The 18,219-nt window shown below is 45.8% G+C and overlaps 1 protein-coding gene across 1 annotated transcript in view; it reads left to right on the top strand.

Annotated features, from left to right (window-relative positions):
* The window catches only part of LOC119401521 (uncharacterized), a 112,915-nt gene extending 98,215 nt beyond the window's left edge, over positions 1-14,700 (top strand). Inside the window, exon 3 of the mRNA XM_049412122.1 lies at positions 14,491-14,700. Within this exon, the coding sequence (XP_049268079.1) occupies positions 14,491-14,700 (210 nt within the window). The remainder of the gene's footprint in view (positions 1-14,490) is intronic.
* The last annotated feature ends 3,519 nt before the right edge of the window (positions 14,701-18,219 follow it).

The following is an 18,219-nucleotide window of genomic DNA, read 5'->3' as shown; positions in this document are numbered from 1 at the left end:
TGTCTCTCTTTCTCTTTCGTTCTGCATTTCTTTTTCTCTATTTCTCTCTCTCTCATTCTTTCTGTGCTACGCTTTACTCTCTTACCTCCTTTGCCTCCTCCTCACCAACACATCTCTCCTCTTCACGTTCACTTCCCTTTCCCACCCCCCTGGTACACTATACTATACAAGGCTATGCTATGCTTTGCTAGCGTGCCTGGATAGCCGAGTGATTAGGACGCTCGCCTTCGTATCGAGGGTACGCGGGTTCAAATCCCGCCTCGTGACGTGAAGAACTTTTTTTCGGCAAGAATTTTTCTCTTTCTCTTCGTTTATACCTTTCTTTCCGTCTCTCTGTTTGTTTCTCTCTTTCTTTATTTCTCTTTCTATATATGTACTCGTTCTCAGGTAGCCGCGCAGTGGCACGTACCCGTTAATATGACGATAGCTTTCTGTGATTGGCTCACAAGGAATGATTTGCTAAACAGCTTCGCTGTTAAGAAAAGTTATATTGTAAGCGCACAACGTGAAGAGCAGGCTCAGTGCACTCACATTACAAATTAACGGGGTCTGCGCCCAGTAATTTCGGCGCAAATGTAAGTATCTATCAGGTAAAACTTCGCAGCATCGTTTACGGAGTACTATTCCGGTTCACACACGGTCGTTCAGCTGAATCCCCAAGTAAGATATACCTAATTTTTTTTTTTAAGTGAGCAGATTCACAGAACGTTTTTAAAATCGCCTATAGTATATCGCACAAATCTACCGCTTAATGAAAACCGGCAGGTAATGAAATGATAGTGAAAACCAGCGGATATCTACTGCTTTTCATTAATGTTGTGTCAAAAGAAGAAAACGAGCCCTCAAAATTCTCTTCCTTCAAATCTACTGGTTGTGTTGGATTAGATGGAGAGGCGGACAGTACTTACACTGGAAGTCAGAATGTACACTTTATAATTAACAAGTACCACTAATAAACTTTTTAACTAATTACCTTGGCGCACGCATTGCAACGCACTAATCGAAGTCAGGGATTTCATAAGGTACGTCCATTTTGAACGAATTTGAAAACTAGCACCATTCACACCTGCAGTATAATTGCACTGTTGTTCTACTCGCCTTTTTAACGAAACGCCTTTTTAAGCTTTGAAGCTAAGAAGTTGCTGGAACAACAATGCATGTTGCCGTGCGTTGAACGCATTTCTCGAAACTGGCGTTTCTCTCGGAATTCATTCCAAGCGAATGCGGCTTACCAGGTCACCAGCTACAGTTTTTTATTTCGAAGATGTATAAGAACATAATCAGATTAGAATTTAACGTAAAAATATTTTAAATTAGTGACACTAAATTCAATTTGACGTGCAAGTAATATCAACCTTTCAGCCCATGTAATCTGGCTCCATAATGTTGCTTAATCACACTGGTTATTACCACGATTCCGCTAACGATAAGAGAAATACATCTTATATGTAACTGTTTGCATCCACACCGCTTCGACTTAGAATTGTCTCTTAGTTCTTACGTATCGAACATGTGAGACACGAGGAAATGAAGTTTAACAGCGGTGGAAGAATCTTTCTTACTACTGTTTTACTTAACGTACAGAAGGGACGTTCGTTAATCATTCACACAGCTCGTATTGCTTCTACGATGTATGCTGGAAGAAGAATCACCAATGATTATTCGCAGGCAACGCCATCAGTTATATTTGATTGCTATATTGTCAAACAGCCTTGTGTTGCCAATGTGCTACCCGATGTCACTCTCTAGTATAAAAGTATATCTACTTTACGCATGCGTTTAAGTGCCGGCCGCCATCTTCGGCTATTGACACTGCCGTATTGTATCTGTGTCAATTAAACTAACGTCACTGCAGCGCACTCACACGCATGGGAACAGCTATACGGATGCATTCGGCCTTTCACGACCTTGTTAATTTGACGTCATTGCGTGCAAAGCAGACAAAACATTCGTGTAAAAGCTCAAGATGGCGGCGCCCATGAATAAAAAAAAAATCAAATCGCCTATAGATAGACATCACACTCACCTGTGACGTTATGAAACATGCTGAAGCGCTTTTGTGTATTCGGAGCTTCCCGTAATCGTGCACCACATTCTGCGACAACAGCAGCATGCATCCGAGGAAGCAGCAGGAGCTGTCAGGGCGTTGCGCACGCGCTCTCTTGTTTTGCGTCGCTGCGACCTGGCGTGCGTGCTTGCACGTGCAAGAGAAGCTATCGAGAAAGAAATTATTTTCGGTTTCATCCTCATTAGGCGAACAGTGCTCGGGCCGTTTCCGGGATCCGTTGGTAGCGACAGGGCGTCGGGATTTTTGGTGTTGCTTTGCCAGTGCCACCTAATGCAGACCGATGGCCTTTTAATTATAGGCCTGCTTGCGAAAGCCGCCTGTGCTTGCTTATTCTTGGTTTTCGGTACATCTTACCTTTCCCCTTTGCAGCAAATGGGTTGAGGCGACAGCCAATCAGAACACTCATGAGAAAATTATGCAGTGGCGTCGCATGTGTAGGGATTTTCATTTCTCATAGCGTTGTATTTTAATGCAAACTACGGAACCTTCTGGACCTCGCCAGTGTATATAGGGAAATCCAACTTCCCGCGAGATGTTCCAGGGTGCCCATGAGAACGAACATCTGATCTGTACACGGAACCGGAGAACGTTAGACACTTGACAGCTTGAGCGTGAGCAAGTGTTCACATTAGGTGAAGACTTGTTTCGCCAAAAAGAAATTAACGAATTCTTTGCATTGTAACTCATTTACTGCCGCAAGGTTGCTTCCCTGTCTCTTGAGCGCCTCCGAATTCGAGCATAACTTGCGTTATGATCTGCAAATACCAAAGCTGTAAATTTACATGTGAGAAGATGTCAACAATACAGGTTCACAAAAATGGTATGACGGCAACACCTTCTTGATCGTTCTTGCGAGCGTGGCTAAGGTGTCGCGCTGCTAAGCTAGAGGACGTGGGTTCAATTGCCGGCCTCTGCGGCCGCATTTAGATGGGGTTCAAGAGACCCGGGTACTTGGATTTAGGTGCACGTTAAAGAACCCCGCAGGTCGTGGTTTTGACACGCAATACCCCCATCAGTTATTAGCTGCCATTTTTTCGAGAACGACCCTGAGAATGACGGCTGCGTCGCTCATTAGGTAAGGAATGCCTGAGAGTGGTATACGTGTTGATGTCTCGAGACGGCATTACACGTACGGCGCTTGTGAAACTTGACCAGAAAACCCGAATAATCTTGGTGCGAAGGATTGTTAATAGGGAGTGAACAAGTCCGGTCGTGTCTCGCTGTAATCTAGTGAAGTTTTGTCAAGTCTCACAGTGCGTCTCGCAGTTTTCATCAATTAAGAGTCTTAACCTTGAAGGGCTTCAACCAAAGGTTTGCGCTCTGTGGCGAGTCTAGCACGCTCCAAGAAATAGTATTTCCAGTGCGAGTCTTCCGCGCAATCTTTTTGCGCTATAAACGCTAAAAGCGCTAAAACTTTAACTGTTGCCGCATATGTCACGTGCGTACATACAGCCAATTACAGGTCATAATTGAGTTGAAGGCAAGGAACTATAGCAGATAAACTCGCTTCTGATGAGCATACTCGTCACGCTCACATCTTCTCGATGTCTGATGCCGAGGGTTTTCTTTTTGTTTTTCAGACTGCGATACAAACTATTCCGGATAACAACCTTTGTTGGTGGTGTGGAGTGATTCTTATTTTTTAGCACTGGTCTTTTTGCCTCGCTTCGCTGTCAACGTTCAGATCGACCACTCACTACAACGCGCGCGCGTTCCGACACAAATTACGCACCCAGTAACGCGCACGCCTCCTTTCATTGTGCAAAGATCATCCAGTGAGTGTTTATATTGGATTACACCTAAAGGCTTTTAATAAGCACCGTCTTATTGAGTGCCTACAACATGACCAGAAGCAGGAGATCTTTCACCATCACTCGTAGCGTCTCAGCCAACGTATGAGGTATAAGTGAAACAGAGTAGCAGGAGGAATACACGCTCTTCTAACCTCTCTACCTGATCTATCTCAGCGAGAAATGCTTGGATTATGGTCGTTGTCCAAACGGATTAGCTCTCAAGGCTCTACAGGATTTCGTCTTGGATAGTGACGTGATAAAGTCTTGTAAAGGGCAGTTTATGTGCATTTTGAATTTCCTCCTTATTTCCCTAACCGGTCCCCACTTTTGTTGTTCTCGTATGGCTTTCAAACATATCGTTCTCTCTTTCTCTATATTTTTTTCTGTGATCCATGGATTTAGTTCGTTGATAATTTGATATTTCCTAATGGACTTTTGATGGCGTTTTGTAACTTCATTACCCTTTTTGTAATATTATTGAAATCAAATAAACGAAAGAGTCGTTGTCGCCGTTTGCTGGCGACGGGTACCAGTTTTCACTTGGCTAATAATTTAAAAAAAATAAACAATGGTTTTGCATTAGGTGAGTAAAAGTTGTTATTCAAATTTAATTGTTGGTGACAAACTCCTGAGATGGTTTAAGCTATTATTTTAGAGCAGTTAATGTTTTTTTTTTTTTTGTGGCCAAACGTTCCATATTCTCCGACTAATAAAAGTTAATATACAAGTAGAAGTTTTGAGAAGGTGAGCAGCTCAGGGGTCTCCCAACGTTTCTTTCAATACTTTTACATTTAATAACGGCGACGCTGTCTAAGCCGGCAGTAAAAACTTTAGTGCGTATAAATGTGTACAAAAACGTTCATCATCATGAACGGGTATGTGCCACAGAAATTGGGCAAGTCCCACTACTCACCGCTGGTCCACTAAAAATGAAGGAGGCAACAAACGGGCGGCAAACACCAATTAATATTTCCAGACAGACGTAACCATTAATTGAGAAAAGCTTTAATAAACCATCGGGATTAACCCAGTGATAAACACCGTGGCCGCACGTTTCAGCTTCGCTGAAGCATCTCTACGGAGTGCTTCAGCGGTACGTGCAACGAGAGAATACTAGGGAACGGGAAAGGCAACGGCGGCTGCGAGAAGACCCCGAAGCGATGCAAGGCCTACGCGAACGAAGACGTGCCTGTAGATCTATGGGAGGTGCGAAAGCTCGGTTTCAACGCGAGTTTCTGTCTCTAGAGTTTGGACGTCTGTGTCGTGTCTGTGACTGTCTGTGGTTTCACTCGAACCTCTCTGCGCTGAGAAGCAACCTAGAAACAACCTAGCATCACCTAGCTAAAGCCTAGCAACAACCTTGAACCAACCAGATTATACTTCAGAGAATCGTCCAGCTTGGCTGTTTCAAGCCTTGCGCGTCTTAGCGGGAGCTTCGCCATTTTTTTTTCTTTTATATTAAGCAACATGCTTCTTAGCCGATACCCCACAATGGGCATGTGCCACAAATTGACTATATATAACATTGGACTCACCACCATTGTGTGACCTGTGTACTTATGCGCGTTAGCTTACTTATCCATGAATCTGGAAGCGTTTTGCCTCGTTGGATTTACACAAAAAATAATTACCCCCCCCCCCCCCCCCCCCCCAAAAAAAAAAAAAAAAAGAAAGACCTTTCGTGGCGGTGACTTAGTCTTTATGGCGTCTCAGTCGCAATACGCAGATTGTAGGTTCGGTTCCTTCCAACCTTTTTTAAAATTTCCCTTTATTTCATAATTCCAGCATATCGATTGGATATATATATATATATATATATATATATATATATATATATATATATATATATATATATATGGCCCCGCCACGGTGGTCTAGTGGTTATGGCGCTCGACTGCTGACCCGAAGGTCGCGGGATCGAATCCCGGCCGCGGCGGCTGCATTTTCGATGGAGGCGAAAATGTCTGAGGCCCGTGTACTTAGATTTAGGTGCACGTTAAAGAACTCGAAATTTCCGGAGCCCTCCACTACGGCGTCTCTCATAATCATATCGTGGTTTTGGGACGTTAAACCCCAGATATTATTATTATTATTATATATATCATCAGCCTGTCTACGCCCACTGCAGGGCAAAGGCCTCTTCCATGTTCCGCCAATCAACCCGGTCCTGTGCTTTCTGCTGTCATCCAGTCAGTTACCCTTAATGACCACCGGTTATCCTGCCGACGTGCTACGTGCCCGGCCCATATCCATTTCTTCTTCTTGATTTCAACTATGATGTCCTTAACCCCCGTTTGTTCCCTGACCCACTCTGCTCTCTTCCTGTCTCTTAAGGTTACACCTATCATATCATATATATCATATCACACACACACACACACAAACACAAACACACACACATATATATATATATATATATATATATATATATATATATATATATATATATATATATATATATATATATATATATATATATATATATATACAGTAGAACCCCGCTGATACGTTTTTGAAGGGACCGTAGGAAATAAACGTAAGAGACGGGAAACGTAAGAGCCGAAAAACAGGAAAAACGGCAAAATATTTAGTGGTACAGAATTTTATTTCAATTCTTACGAGCAGCACGAAAATTGGCGCGCTCAGCCGCGATCTAGTCGATGGATAGAAACGCGGAGCTTAGGACGGCCTCATCCACAGAAATGTAATCAACGTATGTGATTTTTTTAACACCAACAGCTGTAGGTATGAAAGAACTAAGCACACGCAATCACGACCGGCGCGGCGAGTCCGACCGCGAACCGCACGCACGACCATGCGAGCTCCAACCAGCTCGAACTCCTCCCGTTCTCCGACAAATAACGATGATGATGAGTCTACGCCAACGCGATGGCAGAAGTGAATGCCAATCTCGAAGGCCTTGCTTTCGCAAGCAATTACGTCATACACGCCACGTTTGTGCAATGCAAATCTCAGAGGCTATGCTTTTGTCAATAGTAAATGCCAATCTCGAAGGCCTTGCTTACGCGAGCAGTTACGTCATAGACGCCATGTTTGCAATTTGAATCTCGAAGGCCATGCTTTTGTTTGCCTCAATTGAAAGATTCTGTTGTTTGCGCCTCTCATGCGGCTAATATTACGGTCAAACGAGGCCAAGCTGCGTGAAAATGCGCCATGGCCGCTCTCTTTGGTAGTCACTCGGTCGGCTCCGGGCGCACTTCGCGACGTATCATACGGGAACGGTCCGACAGTTACGACGTAACAGCGGGGTTCCCAATACATTGTATCCTATGGGAGCTATGCCGGGACCGGCGGAAAACGACGTAACAGCCGGGAAAACGCAGCAGTGAGGAACGTAACAGCGGGGTTCTACTGTATATGATAGGCACGCATGTTTCTTCATCTCTTGGAATAATTATACCGCTATACTTGTAGTATTCCTAAGTGCTTACGGAAGCGTAATTAGTAGGGACCGGATTTTAGGCAAATGCCTATTTTGTTCCTTGCACTCCTATCGCGCCATTTTGATGTATGAACATGAATTGGAGGTTAAGAAGGGCTTTTATAGTGTTTTTATAGTGCCTATAAATGCCTATTTCTTTGCGGTCGTGTCTAAATGCTTACAAATGCCTATAAATGACTATTTGCAAAATTTGCGCTTATACGAGCACTATTTAGACTCAGTTTTCACTCCCGAGTGCTGTTTGAGACCGTTATTCATGTTAGCGCGCAACATTGACTGTTCGGAACTTTGGGGTTCAACCAACTCCCAGAAACAACGGCTAGCAGCAGTGAAGTGGGACACGCCGGCAAGAATTCGCCACCGCGCTGACATGGCGCGAGCTCTTGGCGAATGCGAAACCGCGGAGAGCCGTCAGCGGAAAGGAGAGTGAACAGCAAGAAAGAAAGAACAGTGTGGTGTGCACGCAGCTTTTGTTTTGTATGTAATTTACTCTTTAAGGTGTTCACTGCAGTAGCGTAGCCAGAATTTTTTTTCGAGGGGTTCAATCATTGTTTAAGTATGTTCATGCATGCGTTTGTGTGTGTACGTGTATATATACACATGCAACACTGAAAAGTTTCGGGAAAGGGAAGGGGTGTTCGACCCCCCGAACTGCGACCCCCCGAATGGCCTGCCTACGCCAGTGGTTCACTGCCATCGGAGAAATTGGCTCTATAGATACGCTATTCGACCCAGCCAATAGGAGGAATCCCACCCTCCTAGTCTTTTAGCGATCTGGCTATCTGACCCTGCTCTGGCCTTCTCAGTCATGCTAGAAAGACACCCAGGGATGTGTTTATTCGACAGTGGACACGTGGCTCACCGTGCAGAACACGGGAGACTGTCTTCGGCAAACCGCGCGGGACAAAGCACAATCCGCCTTTTTGACGGTGCCATGGCGCATGCGCCCCTTTCCTAGCGGTAAAGTCGCGAAACGCTGTGGTATGTTCTCCGCACGCCTTTCGATCTCGGAGGCTTTTGTTCTGGTGATCCCGCTTGTTTCAGATCCCCCCCCACGAAGCTCGGCCCCCTACCAACACGGCAGAGGGCAGCACAGGAAAATGAAAAAGGCGGATTGCACGGTATTGCGCAACTGTTGGCGCCTTTGTGCCATCTTAAGCAATAGTATTTTTGTTTTCCTGCCGTAGATGGAGGTCGCGCACGTCTTCGTTTGAAATCATTTGCATTTATGTGAAAATTTATTGTGCTTATATTTACGATATTAGAGGCCTGAAAGGTCGCTCTGCCTGCCTATTTTTGGCGCCTAAAACGAGCTTTTTTAATGCTTAAAAATCCGGCCTCTAGTAATTAGTGTTGCGGTGTGACTGCAGCGGGGCTGTTTACACTGCTCCTGCATATTCTTTCGCAACAAAGCGGAAGTAACTTGTTTTTATGGCGTTTCAATTTTTCTCGATGCTTTTTTTTTTCTTCTCAGCAGTTGAATCACTACAGCGTCATTCCAACCAGCTTTGTCCTCGGCGACGCCGCCACCGCGCCTACGCGGCATGAATACAATTCAATTTTACGGCAGGTCGTTAAGCAGCAACCAAGCAGGTGCCTGATGCAAACGACCATTCAAGCGACACTCAATCCTCCATGCACTGTTAAGAATGCGTGCGCTTCTTCGCTACCCATGCTTGCTCGCATAAAACACTTCCCTGTGCTCTAGAGCTTTCGCGTGCTTGCGTATAGTGTACGCAACAGAATTCTTTCGAGTGCCCTTTTCAGCGGCTCTTTGAGCAAAGCAAAACGTCTCCGGAACAAAGGGTCGTGAGCCTTAACTCCTGGAGGAATAATTCAAAACCCGAGAACAAGTCCGAGGGCACATTGGGAGAGAGCTAAAAACTCTCGGCGTATGCTTTCTGTATTCTTTATACGTACACCTTTTTTTTCTTCTCTGCAAACTCTCTGGCGAGACTTACGGCCGGCTCGTGTGTAGTGAACGCTGCCAAACGGCCACCGGCACAGGGTCGGTGGTAGGTGAATCGCGCGCGCCTGGTGGGGCCTGATTACGGCAGAAAAATAATACGTATATATTTCGTTTCAGCCTGCCGGTTTTTCACCGCGCTGTGCGGCGCGAAGAAAGCGGCGTGTCGTAAAAGGACAAGAAATTAGAAACACGGCGCCGCGGCCCCGCGCGACGGCGGCGAGGTCTCTCTTCACCTCCTCCTTTCTGGTCCCTGCTTTCACACAGACACACGAGCACCAGCGGACGTTTCCGTATATATATATCCCAGCTCACGGGATTCGAGGAAAGGCGCGAGAGCGGCCGCGGGAAGGCGGGAGAGAAAAAAAAAAGCGGGACGAGAAACAATTACAACATCCCTGGGGTTCGGCCATAACTCAGCCTTTATGTGACAAAATGTAATAGCGGCGTCAACCTTAACTGCCCGGGCCAGCGCTTACGAGCACCATTAAACGCGCGCTGCTGGCTCCAGCACCAGCGCCGTGGGCTCGAACCGGCGGCCTCCCCATTTCTCCCGTTGCACCCCCTTCCCCTCCACCGCCGTTTGCCTCGGCCCGGCCTGGCGGCTCAGTGAGAAAGGCGCTCGGTTTGAAATGTGATTTACAGCGCCCGCAGACCAAACCCGCTGTCCTGTGTTATACGTCCCCTCCTTTCCGTTGCTTGCCTTGGCTCCCTTCCTTCGTCCCACTCCTTTCCCGCTGCATCCCTTCGTAAGGGCATGCGCAGGGCTCTCTCGAGGCGCCTCGCTGAGTGTGCGAGCTCGCGGGCTTCATTTAATGTCGCAGCGAGCGATTCATGTCGCAGCACAGCGCCGCGGGACCACTGGCGCTGTCCGCATTTCGTGATGAATGTGCCGACGCCACGATCAGTTACAAACTTCAATGCCCCGAGCCTTCTTCAAGCTATAAATATGTGAAAAACGCCACTCAGACGGGTATTAGCAAAATGAATATGCTTAGCGTTTCACTTATGATGGGTGCGTGCCGATGAGCACATGACATGAGACGTACACTATTTTCTTCCCTGGTGTGTCGGCATTCGAGCAGTGTTTGAAGAGTGGCGCCGTTACTTTAGGCATCAAATTTGTGTTAATGAATGTATTAACGAACAAGAGCACCAGACGGTTTTCACCGATAAATGTGGTGTTTCTACCGGGGCATTTCTAGAAATCCTTTCCATGTATTTAAAGTCGACGCTTGTAGGTTGGAAGGAAGGCGTGTATGTGCAGAAATCAGGGATATGTATTGGTTCTAAGGTTGCTCCGGTTCTTAGTGATTTATACCTTAGCAAGATTGACAATCTTTTGGAAGGCGCCTTAGGTAATTCGGTTATTAAGGTTTTTCGTTATGTGGACGATTACTTGATCTTTTGTAGTGGTGAGGATTTTGAAAAGGTGGTAACTTCGGTGAGCGAAAAATTTGAATTAAATGGAGGAGGGCTGCGCTTTACTAAAGAGGTACCTCAGAATAATGGAATACAATTTCTAGACATTTCCTTAACGTTCCAGAAGAATCACGTGTGCTGGCAGTATTCTCCTAGATCTTCGAAACCGCTGTTAAATTTTTCGTCGAAGCACTCGAAGGTTGTAAAAAACGGTATCGCCATGTCTTGCCTTAAATCAGCCCTCACCAAGTCGTGTGAGCACAAAATGAGTGATAGCTTTAACGCACAGGTTACGCGTCTTTTAGATGTAGGGTATCCTCGTGATGCAGTGGCCACGGTCGCTGAACGTTTAAAGAAGTCTATTGTGTTAAGTCCGAGCATGGTTGCAGAAAGCGATAAGAAGAAACGTGTCGTAGGTATACCGTACATTCATTGCGTGTCTCACAGGCTAAAGAAAGTAGGAAGTAGATACGGCGTTAATGTTGTTTTCACGGCTGCCAATAAGCTAGGTAAGATTTGCGCCGCTGTGCAGAGGAAGAATGAGCGAGTAAAAGACAAGAAGCGGACCGATATTTGTTTCGTAAAACACACCAACAAATTCACTGATTGCCGTACGAGTGTGGTGTATAAGGTCCCTTTCAGCTGCGGTCGCTTCTACGTAGGACAAACGGGCCGGTGCATAAACCAGAGATTGTTGGAACATAAGAGATCGCTAACAGGAGGCTCACCTTCTAATCTATCTTTACATTGTCGAGATTGTAAGTGCACGCCAAAATTCGATGAATGCGCAGTGTTGTACCGTCATAGAAATGAAGAAACGCGCCTGATAATAGAAGCATGGCATATCGAGAATAGTGGTAACGCATGCGTGAGCCAACCGTCGATTAACTTGCATAAAGATGAAATCAAATGCCTTAACAGTTATCTTCAACGTAGACCGCCACGCGTGCCGGATTGATAGGTTCGCCTGTTGCATGGGCATGCGCAGATAAGTTTTCGTGCCTTCTTTCTTTTCAGCCGTTGTGCGTCTCTTCAGTTGTTAGTCGGCGTTTGTGGTGTCCTGACTTCTTTCTTGTGTCCTTGTTTGCACGCCCTGTCTTTTTAGAATGAATACTTACCAACTAGCTCAGCTCTCTGTTATTCTACTTTAGGCAAATTGCCTGATGCAGCGACATCGAAGAATGCACGGGAATATCTGTAAGACATCGAAATGGGCTGGCTACGTTAGCAGTGCTGCAGGATTGCACGCACCTAACTTGATTCCTTCCTTTGTTTTATCTTCAACATCGCACGTCCCTTCTTGTCTTTAGCCCTTTCTCCACTGCATATCCGCAAGCTAGATCACGCAGGCACATGTCAACTTCTGTGTTTTCCGTCAGATAAATGTCCTCTGTCTCTCCAATACATGCGAATAGTCAGCTAAGATCTGCAGCTTTTCATTAAAACATTTCTCTCTCTCTCTCTCTACAATGTATAAATTCTGCAATTGATTTGTAGAAGTGACTTTAAAATTCTAAATTATTGTTCAATTTCTTTCTCTCTGTTATATTTGAAATGCGAGCTCGTATTACGTTTGTACTAGCGTAATCAGTAGACCAGTGGATTCATTGTTTATTCCGCTTTACCGTTCTTTTGCACTGCAATCTCTTCAGACTGGTGGCTTCAAACCGACTGAGCGAAATCCCCCTGTTCTGGTGCAATTACTCAAATTCAATCTGAAGCCTCGCCATCGCCTGTCTGGGTGTTTGACGTCATCGATGTCGTCGCAAGTGAACAAAAGGAAAAGGAAACAATTGTAACATGGCCGTAGCCAGGAATTTTCCTTTATTTCTGGGGGGGGGGGGGGGGGGGGGGGGGGGAGGGCACTTGCTGAAAACCTTGACTATTTGAGAAAAACGCCTATTTTCATTATTTATTTTTGGTAAAACGCCTACTTCACCAAAATTTCGGGGCAGAAAAGGGGCTCGCCCCCCCCCCCCCCCCCCTGGCTACAAGCCTGGATTGGAATGCTGTGTCGGCGACACAGACGAGCTGTGGCGTATGCGTGAAACGTCTTGTGCGCGCTGCTCAATTGCACGGACACTGTTTTACTGAAATTAAGTAACCCTCACGAACAATTAAGTGACATTTAATAACGCATTGCAAATATTAGGGGCTTAGGAAGTAATGATAGCGATAGTTGGGGCCCTAGGTTGTGTAGTCTTGTAATCATGCTCGCTGCCTATTGGTAATGGTACAGTTTGTGCATGGCATGTATTTTCGCAATAGAAAACTAACAGCGTGCTTACAAGTCTTTAGAACAGCCTAGAGGAGCCTTCTATGCGGCATAATGTGCAATCCTGCTCGCTCTTTATTCGCAGTGGACCAGCCACGGCCAAATGTGTGGGCGCGAATGGGCTTCCCTTTATTTGTCTTACTGCCCTAGTATCTTCACAACATTTCTGGATCCTGCATGCTGAATGCTGGGCGCCAGACATAAAATGTGTGCAATAAACTGGGCATTTTTAAGCCTTATGGCTCCTGATGAATCCGGGTTTGAATATGCTTACACATGCTCTGCGTACGCGGAGCGTGAGGTTAAATTTAGTTCCGATTGCATCAGGCGTGGCACGACAGCGGCGCCATATGCGCATGCAGGACCGATTCACAAATAAATGATTTCTTCTTTGCTTATACAGCGATACTGAAGTTAGGCTCGTGGATAGTACGGTTGCAAAAACTCAGCAGTAATTCTCATTCGCTATAGACAGTTTTAGCAAGCGAGCCTATTTTACAAGTACTCACGTGGCATTCACGGCTATTCATTTTCCGCCTTAAATGAAAGCCCGGGACGTCAAAAAAAGAAAAAAAGACACCAGAGTGAAGCTTTGGAGTGTCTTAAATAAATTAATATAGGCAATTTTCTGTAGCCAGGTTCACTTTTAGAGGTAATACTTTTTCGTGACGAAATGATCAAGAAGGTGACCACGTGGTAGCAGCAGACTGCGACGTCTGCACACTCGCTCTGTCTCGCTCGTTCTTCTTCTTCTTCTTCTTCTGCTGCTGCTGCTGCTGCTGCTACATTGGTCCTTGAGTAGCAACATAAGAGGCGATCGAGCAAGTCGGAGCGATCGTCAAAACATCCTTATCTTCTGCTCCTATATGTGACCACCTTCTCTGTCAGTTCCTCTTTAAATGCAGTTCATAGGAAAAAAAAATTGCAGACCTGTGATGTCCAAGCAATCGTCAGGTAATTTAGTGCTAGAGCAATGTTATATGCCGAGTATAGCGTTCCCCCAGGGACACCCAGGGTCTGTTAACTACTGTCCGATGCGTTGGCCGTTTCAGCTGCAGATGTATACCATTGGGTAACTCATCCGCACAATGTACGCTTTTCTCGTCTCGCTTCCAACTCATGGCTTTCTGCTGTTATCTTAGTTCTTTGCTAAAAGATTTCAGCCATCGTTTGCATCTACTGAGCTCTGTCTCAGCTTGTCCTACGGATAATAACTCATTCTCGTTACTCTCACTGCTTTCGCGACCTTCCCACGCCATGATGTTTTGCAGTTCCGTGCTATTCTGCGTTCCTTTGTGTTCCAGAAGATATATAGGAAGTTGGTGCCGGCTGCCTCTGCTGAAGAATACAGACCGGAAGGCAGAGATTCGCTATAAAAAATACTTTGTTCAAGGGGTGACGTTTTAAAACTGCTAGAGAGTGCATCTGGAGACTCTTGGGTGTAAGCCTGAGTGTTAGCTTTTCGTAACCATGGCGGCAAACGTGGAACATTCTTTTTCCCAGATGGCGACATGTAGCGCGTCGCAGCAATATGTCACCGCAACGCACCGGCCTTACTTCCCGGTCCATGCCCAGCCCAAGGTCAACCATTTAGAGCACGAGCCCAGCCCTGACTCGTGCCATCAGATCCGGCCGCACTTGCATGACCAAGTCCGGCCTGGGTCCACCGAAGGCGCTACGTGTACGTGCAAGGCTGAAATATGTCAGTTGTAATGTTGTATATCGAAATACAATGCGATAAAACGGCAGTGACACTTTCTTCTAACCGGGCAAATACATATAAAAAATCCGGGAAAAGCAAAGGCTTGGTTATGAATTCCATGAAGGAACTTTACGTAAAAGCCTTGTGTACACGTTATGTGTGACAGCAATAAGGATTATTATCCACACTACTTAAACTTCACTTTATTAGTTAACAGTTCATGCAGCAAAAAGAAAAAAAAATCTTGGAATCAGCTGTACAGCAAGCAAAAGCAGCTGAAATTTCACATGCGTATATTAAATGCTACGTGAAAAAAAAAATAATGAACGAGGCACTGATTGTGCACGGTATGATCAAGCTGTGGACCATGTTACCAGGCTAACATCGTCAACAGCAATGTCTGCGCTTTAATTTGAAGTTAAAGGCAACAAATATACTTAATCACAGTTACACGTGCTTGAGCATCGAAATAAACTGCCATACTGGTTTTGCCGAGTCCTCAACCAAGCAGGGCAGATTCAAGATCATTTAAGACGCACAGAGTGCATAGCGAGAACATTTTATGTGTGCGCGATTGATGTGCGATGCTGTGTCCATTAAGAAATCTTCAACGTGGTATCATAAATAAATGGCCTAAAATTGTCCATTATAAATAAGGCATCTGTATCGTGAGTGGATAACATCATACATTCGTAAAAAGCTAGAACAGTCATATCGCATCAATAGTGAATTTTAGTATAGTGTTTACAATTATCTTGCAGAAGAAAATATGCTTTTTCAGAAAAAAATAGTAACTAGAAATTCAACCATTTTTTTTTTCTTTTTGGGGAGACGGGTTGTTAAAATAATGAAGAGCCCGTTTTCCAACATGTCTTTTATCTTCGTACACAATGCCTTACGTCTATGTAGAACGCGAATTCCCCTAGTGCATTTTTAATGACCATGTGTAATACGAGCTGCAGTCACGATCACGCGAAATTTAGGTTAATGTTATAATTAAAACTAAACGATTTCGTAATAGTGAGGGTGCCCTGTACGAGTAAATTGCGTCGTACGAGTCACTTCCGTCGGTATCACAAGTGCCCACAGAGCTGGACCAATGACATCAGGCTGTTGCCAGTAGGCACTTCTAAGCAGCCTCACTTTCTTGCATATATTAACACACACCCGCACGCCTGTGTGTACACACAATGTTTACGCGATTCCTATTTTTCTGCAGGGCTGCAGTCTGCTAGAAGGCAGGTCATGCAAACTTATGTGAGTGTGATACGACCAGCAGTTTCCTTTAAACAGCCTGCCATGGGTCTCCCCTGCTGACAAAAATGCTTTTCTACATTATCTGCGTGACGCCTCCTGTGACGCGCATTACCAGCGCATGTGACCCCATGTGCTGACGCCTCAGTAGATATACGGCTGATACCACTCCGGCGGTATGTGACGGGTCATGCAGTGTAATTTTTAGCGACAGAGCGACCGTACGCTTGTGCGTGCACCGCAGCCGGTGTGCACTCTGGGCACCCTTCGGCCTGCCTTATTTTCCCCGAGACAGCGAAGACTCGTTTTATTTTCCTTTCATTTTTGCCCATTTCTTCGCTTATTGTTTTCCCTCCCTCTCTCTCTGCGGCTCTCCTCCTGGAGTCCGAGCGCTTTTATTTTATGGGCCAGACGGGAAACATACGAGGGGCATAATTCTTGGGCCGGAGCCCACGCATGGCGTCCCGCGTTGTTGGTCTAGAGGGAGCGTCGGGAGCGCGGCCAAGGGCCATCGAGGCAGCAACGCAGCGAGGCGCGCAGTGCGTGCGTGAGCCCGCGCGGGCCGTTTGCGTTAGCACCCCGCGCCTGACCGCGGGGCGGCGAGGGAAGCGGTTATAACCCCGTTTTATGACGCGCCCGAGGTCGCTTTATCTTGCCGGATTCGCGAACGCGCTCGCGGGCCTGTATGCGGTGGCGTCGCCGCTCTGTTGCGGCCGTGGCAGAGCGCGCGCGCTTAAATGTGCCGTGCAGCGCCTAATTTGGCGAGGGGGGGGGGGGGAGTACACAAACCTGCGGCGTCGGATGCTGCGACGCACGCACTGATGTTTCGTGTATTCCGGCGAAACTGTGTCCGTCACTTAGCGAGTTCTGCACGCCCGTGAAACGGCGACTGACTGAGGTGTTCACTTTTGTCGGGAAAAGGAAACTTAATCGCGTGTGTCCCTCAGTGTAAGCCGTAAAGAAAACTGCTGGGGGGAACACGTGCGGAACTGAGCCGTAGTAAAAGAAGCGCTTTGATGGGAAAAAGCGGATGGGGCAAAATAGGACACACGGGTCACTTAGCAATGCCTTCTGTTGGGTGGTACGCTATATAGGCAGGGGAAATGCCCTGTGACCCTGACGATTCATTCGCTTAAGCTGCTTTTGCCGATATATTTTTTCAGTTATGGATTGCGGGGTGAACGATTAAAGGTTAGCGAAAAAAACAAAAGACTTATTTATCTGATAAATTGACGTTATTTTTGGTATTTATATGTCACTGCTTCTTGCGAGGTGAAAATAAGACAACCTTGGGTTCTAAGCAACGTGCAGTACATGTACATAAAGAAAATAATGTACGACTTTAACGCCGCAACGAGTTTGGGATCGACGTGAACACATCATGTGGGCATTGAAAATTTATGCGCTGGCTCTTTCATGACGTCATGGCTATACGCCCTGGCTCACTTTAATGGGACGATCTCCACAACATCTTGCTGTGATAGCTTAATCTTCAATTTGCATCAGTTGTACTGTCAGCAGTATGAAGTGGCGCTCGCTAGAAAGGCACGGTTAGTATCTCGAAGTAATAATTCATTGTAATAGTTGTAGCTCATTTTGATGCATTTGAAAGTTTTCGCAACGTATACTGTCTGACATATATGACCTTTATTACAAATTTATTAGTTCAATTTTCCATGTCATTTTTCACTTCGTATTGAGAATCATTCATACACTCGTTTCTTATGTGAAGTGACGCGCGTTTTGTTCGCATTGTAGTTTTGAGATTTATCGCGAAGACGTGTTTCACATAGATTTATCGCGAAGATCGTGATTCAGATATAACTGGTTGCTTTTTTTCTTTTTTTTCTTTTTGATAACTCGCAACCTTAAACTTCACAAAAAGATAGCTATTTTTACACGAAAGAATGCCGTCGTTTTCGATATTATCTCCAGTATTAGCCAAATGTAGTCTTTATATTGTCGCGGGGTCGTGACGTCGACGAAGACAGCAGTCGGCGTGTGCAAAATGAAACTCTTTCTTTGGCCGAACTTGTGGCCGGGAAATGGAACGTCAAACTACAGCAATACACAATGTATGTACACTGATAGCGGCGACCGGAGCGTCGGCTGTCCAAAAAGGTGATCTGCAGCAAAGCGCGTCGGCAGTTATACATGCGGCATCGAACATTCGAGTCTTATCGCTGGTGGCCGCGTTAGATCCAGAATAATCCCAGCCGCTCGCGTTTTCGCGCTCAAGCAAGATTCTAACATAATCTGGAAGGTTCCCAGACATT

This window comes from Rhipicephalus sanguineus, chromosome 1 (genome assembly GCF_013339695.2).
Source record: "Rhipicephalus sanguineus isolate Rsan-2018 chromosome 1, BIME_Rsan_1.4, whole genome shotgun sequence".
Classification (NCBI taxonomy): Eukaryota; Metazoa; Arthropoda; class Arachnida; order Ixodida; family Ixodidae; genus Rhipicephalus; species Rhipicephalus sanguineus.
The sequence above is the reverse complement of the archived record's forward strand: the minus strand, read 5'-3'. Positions and strand labels throughout refer to the sequence as shown.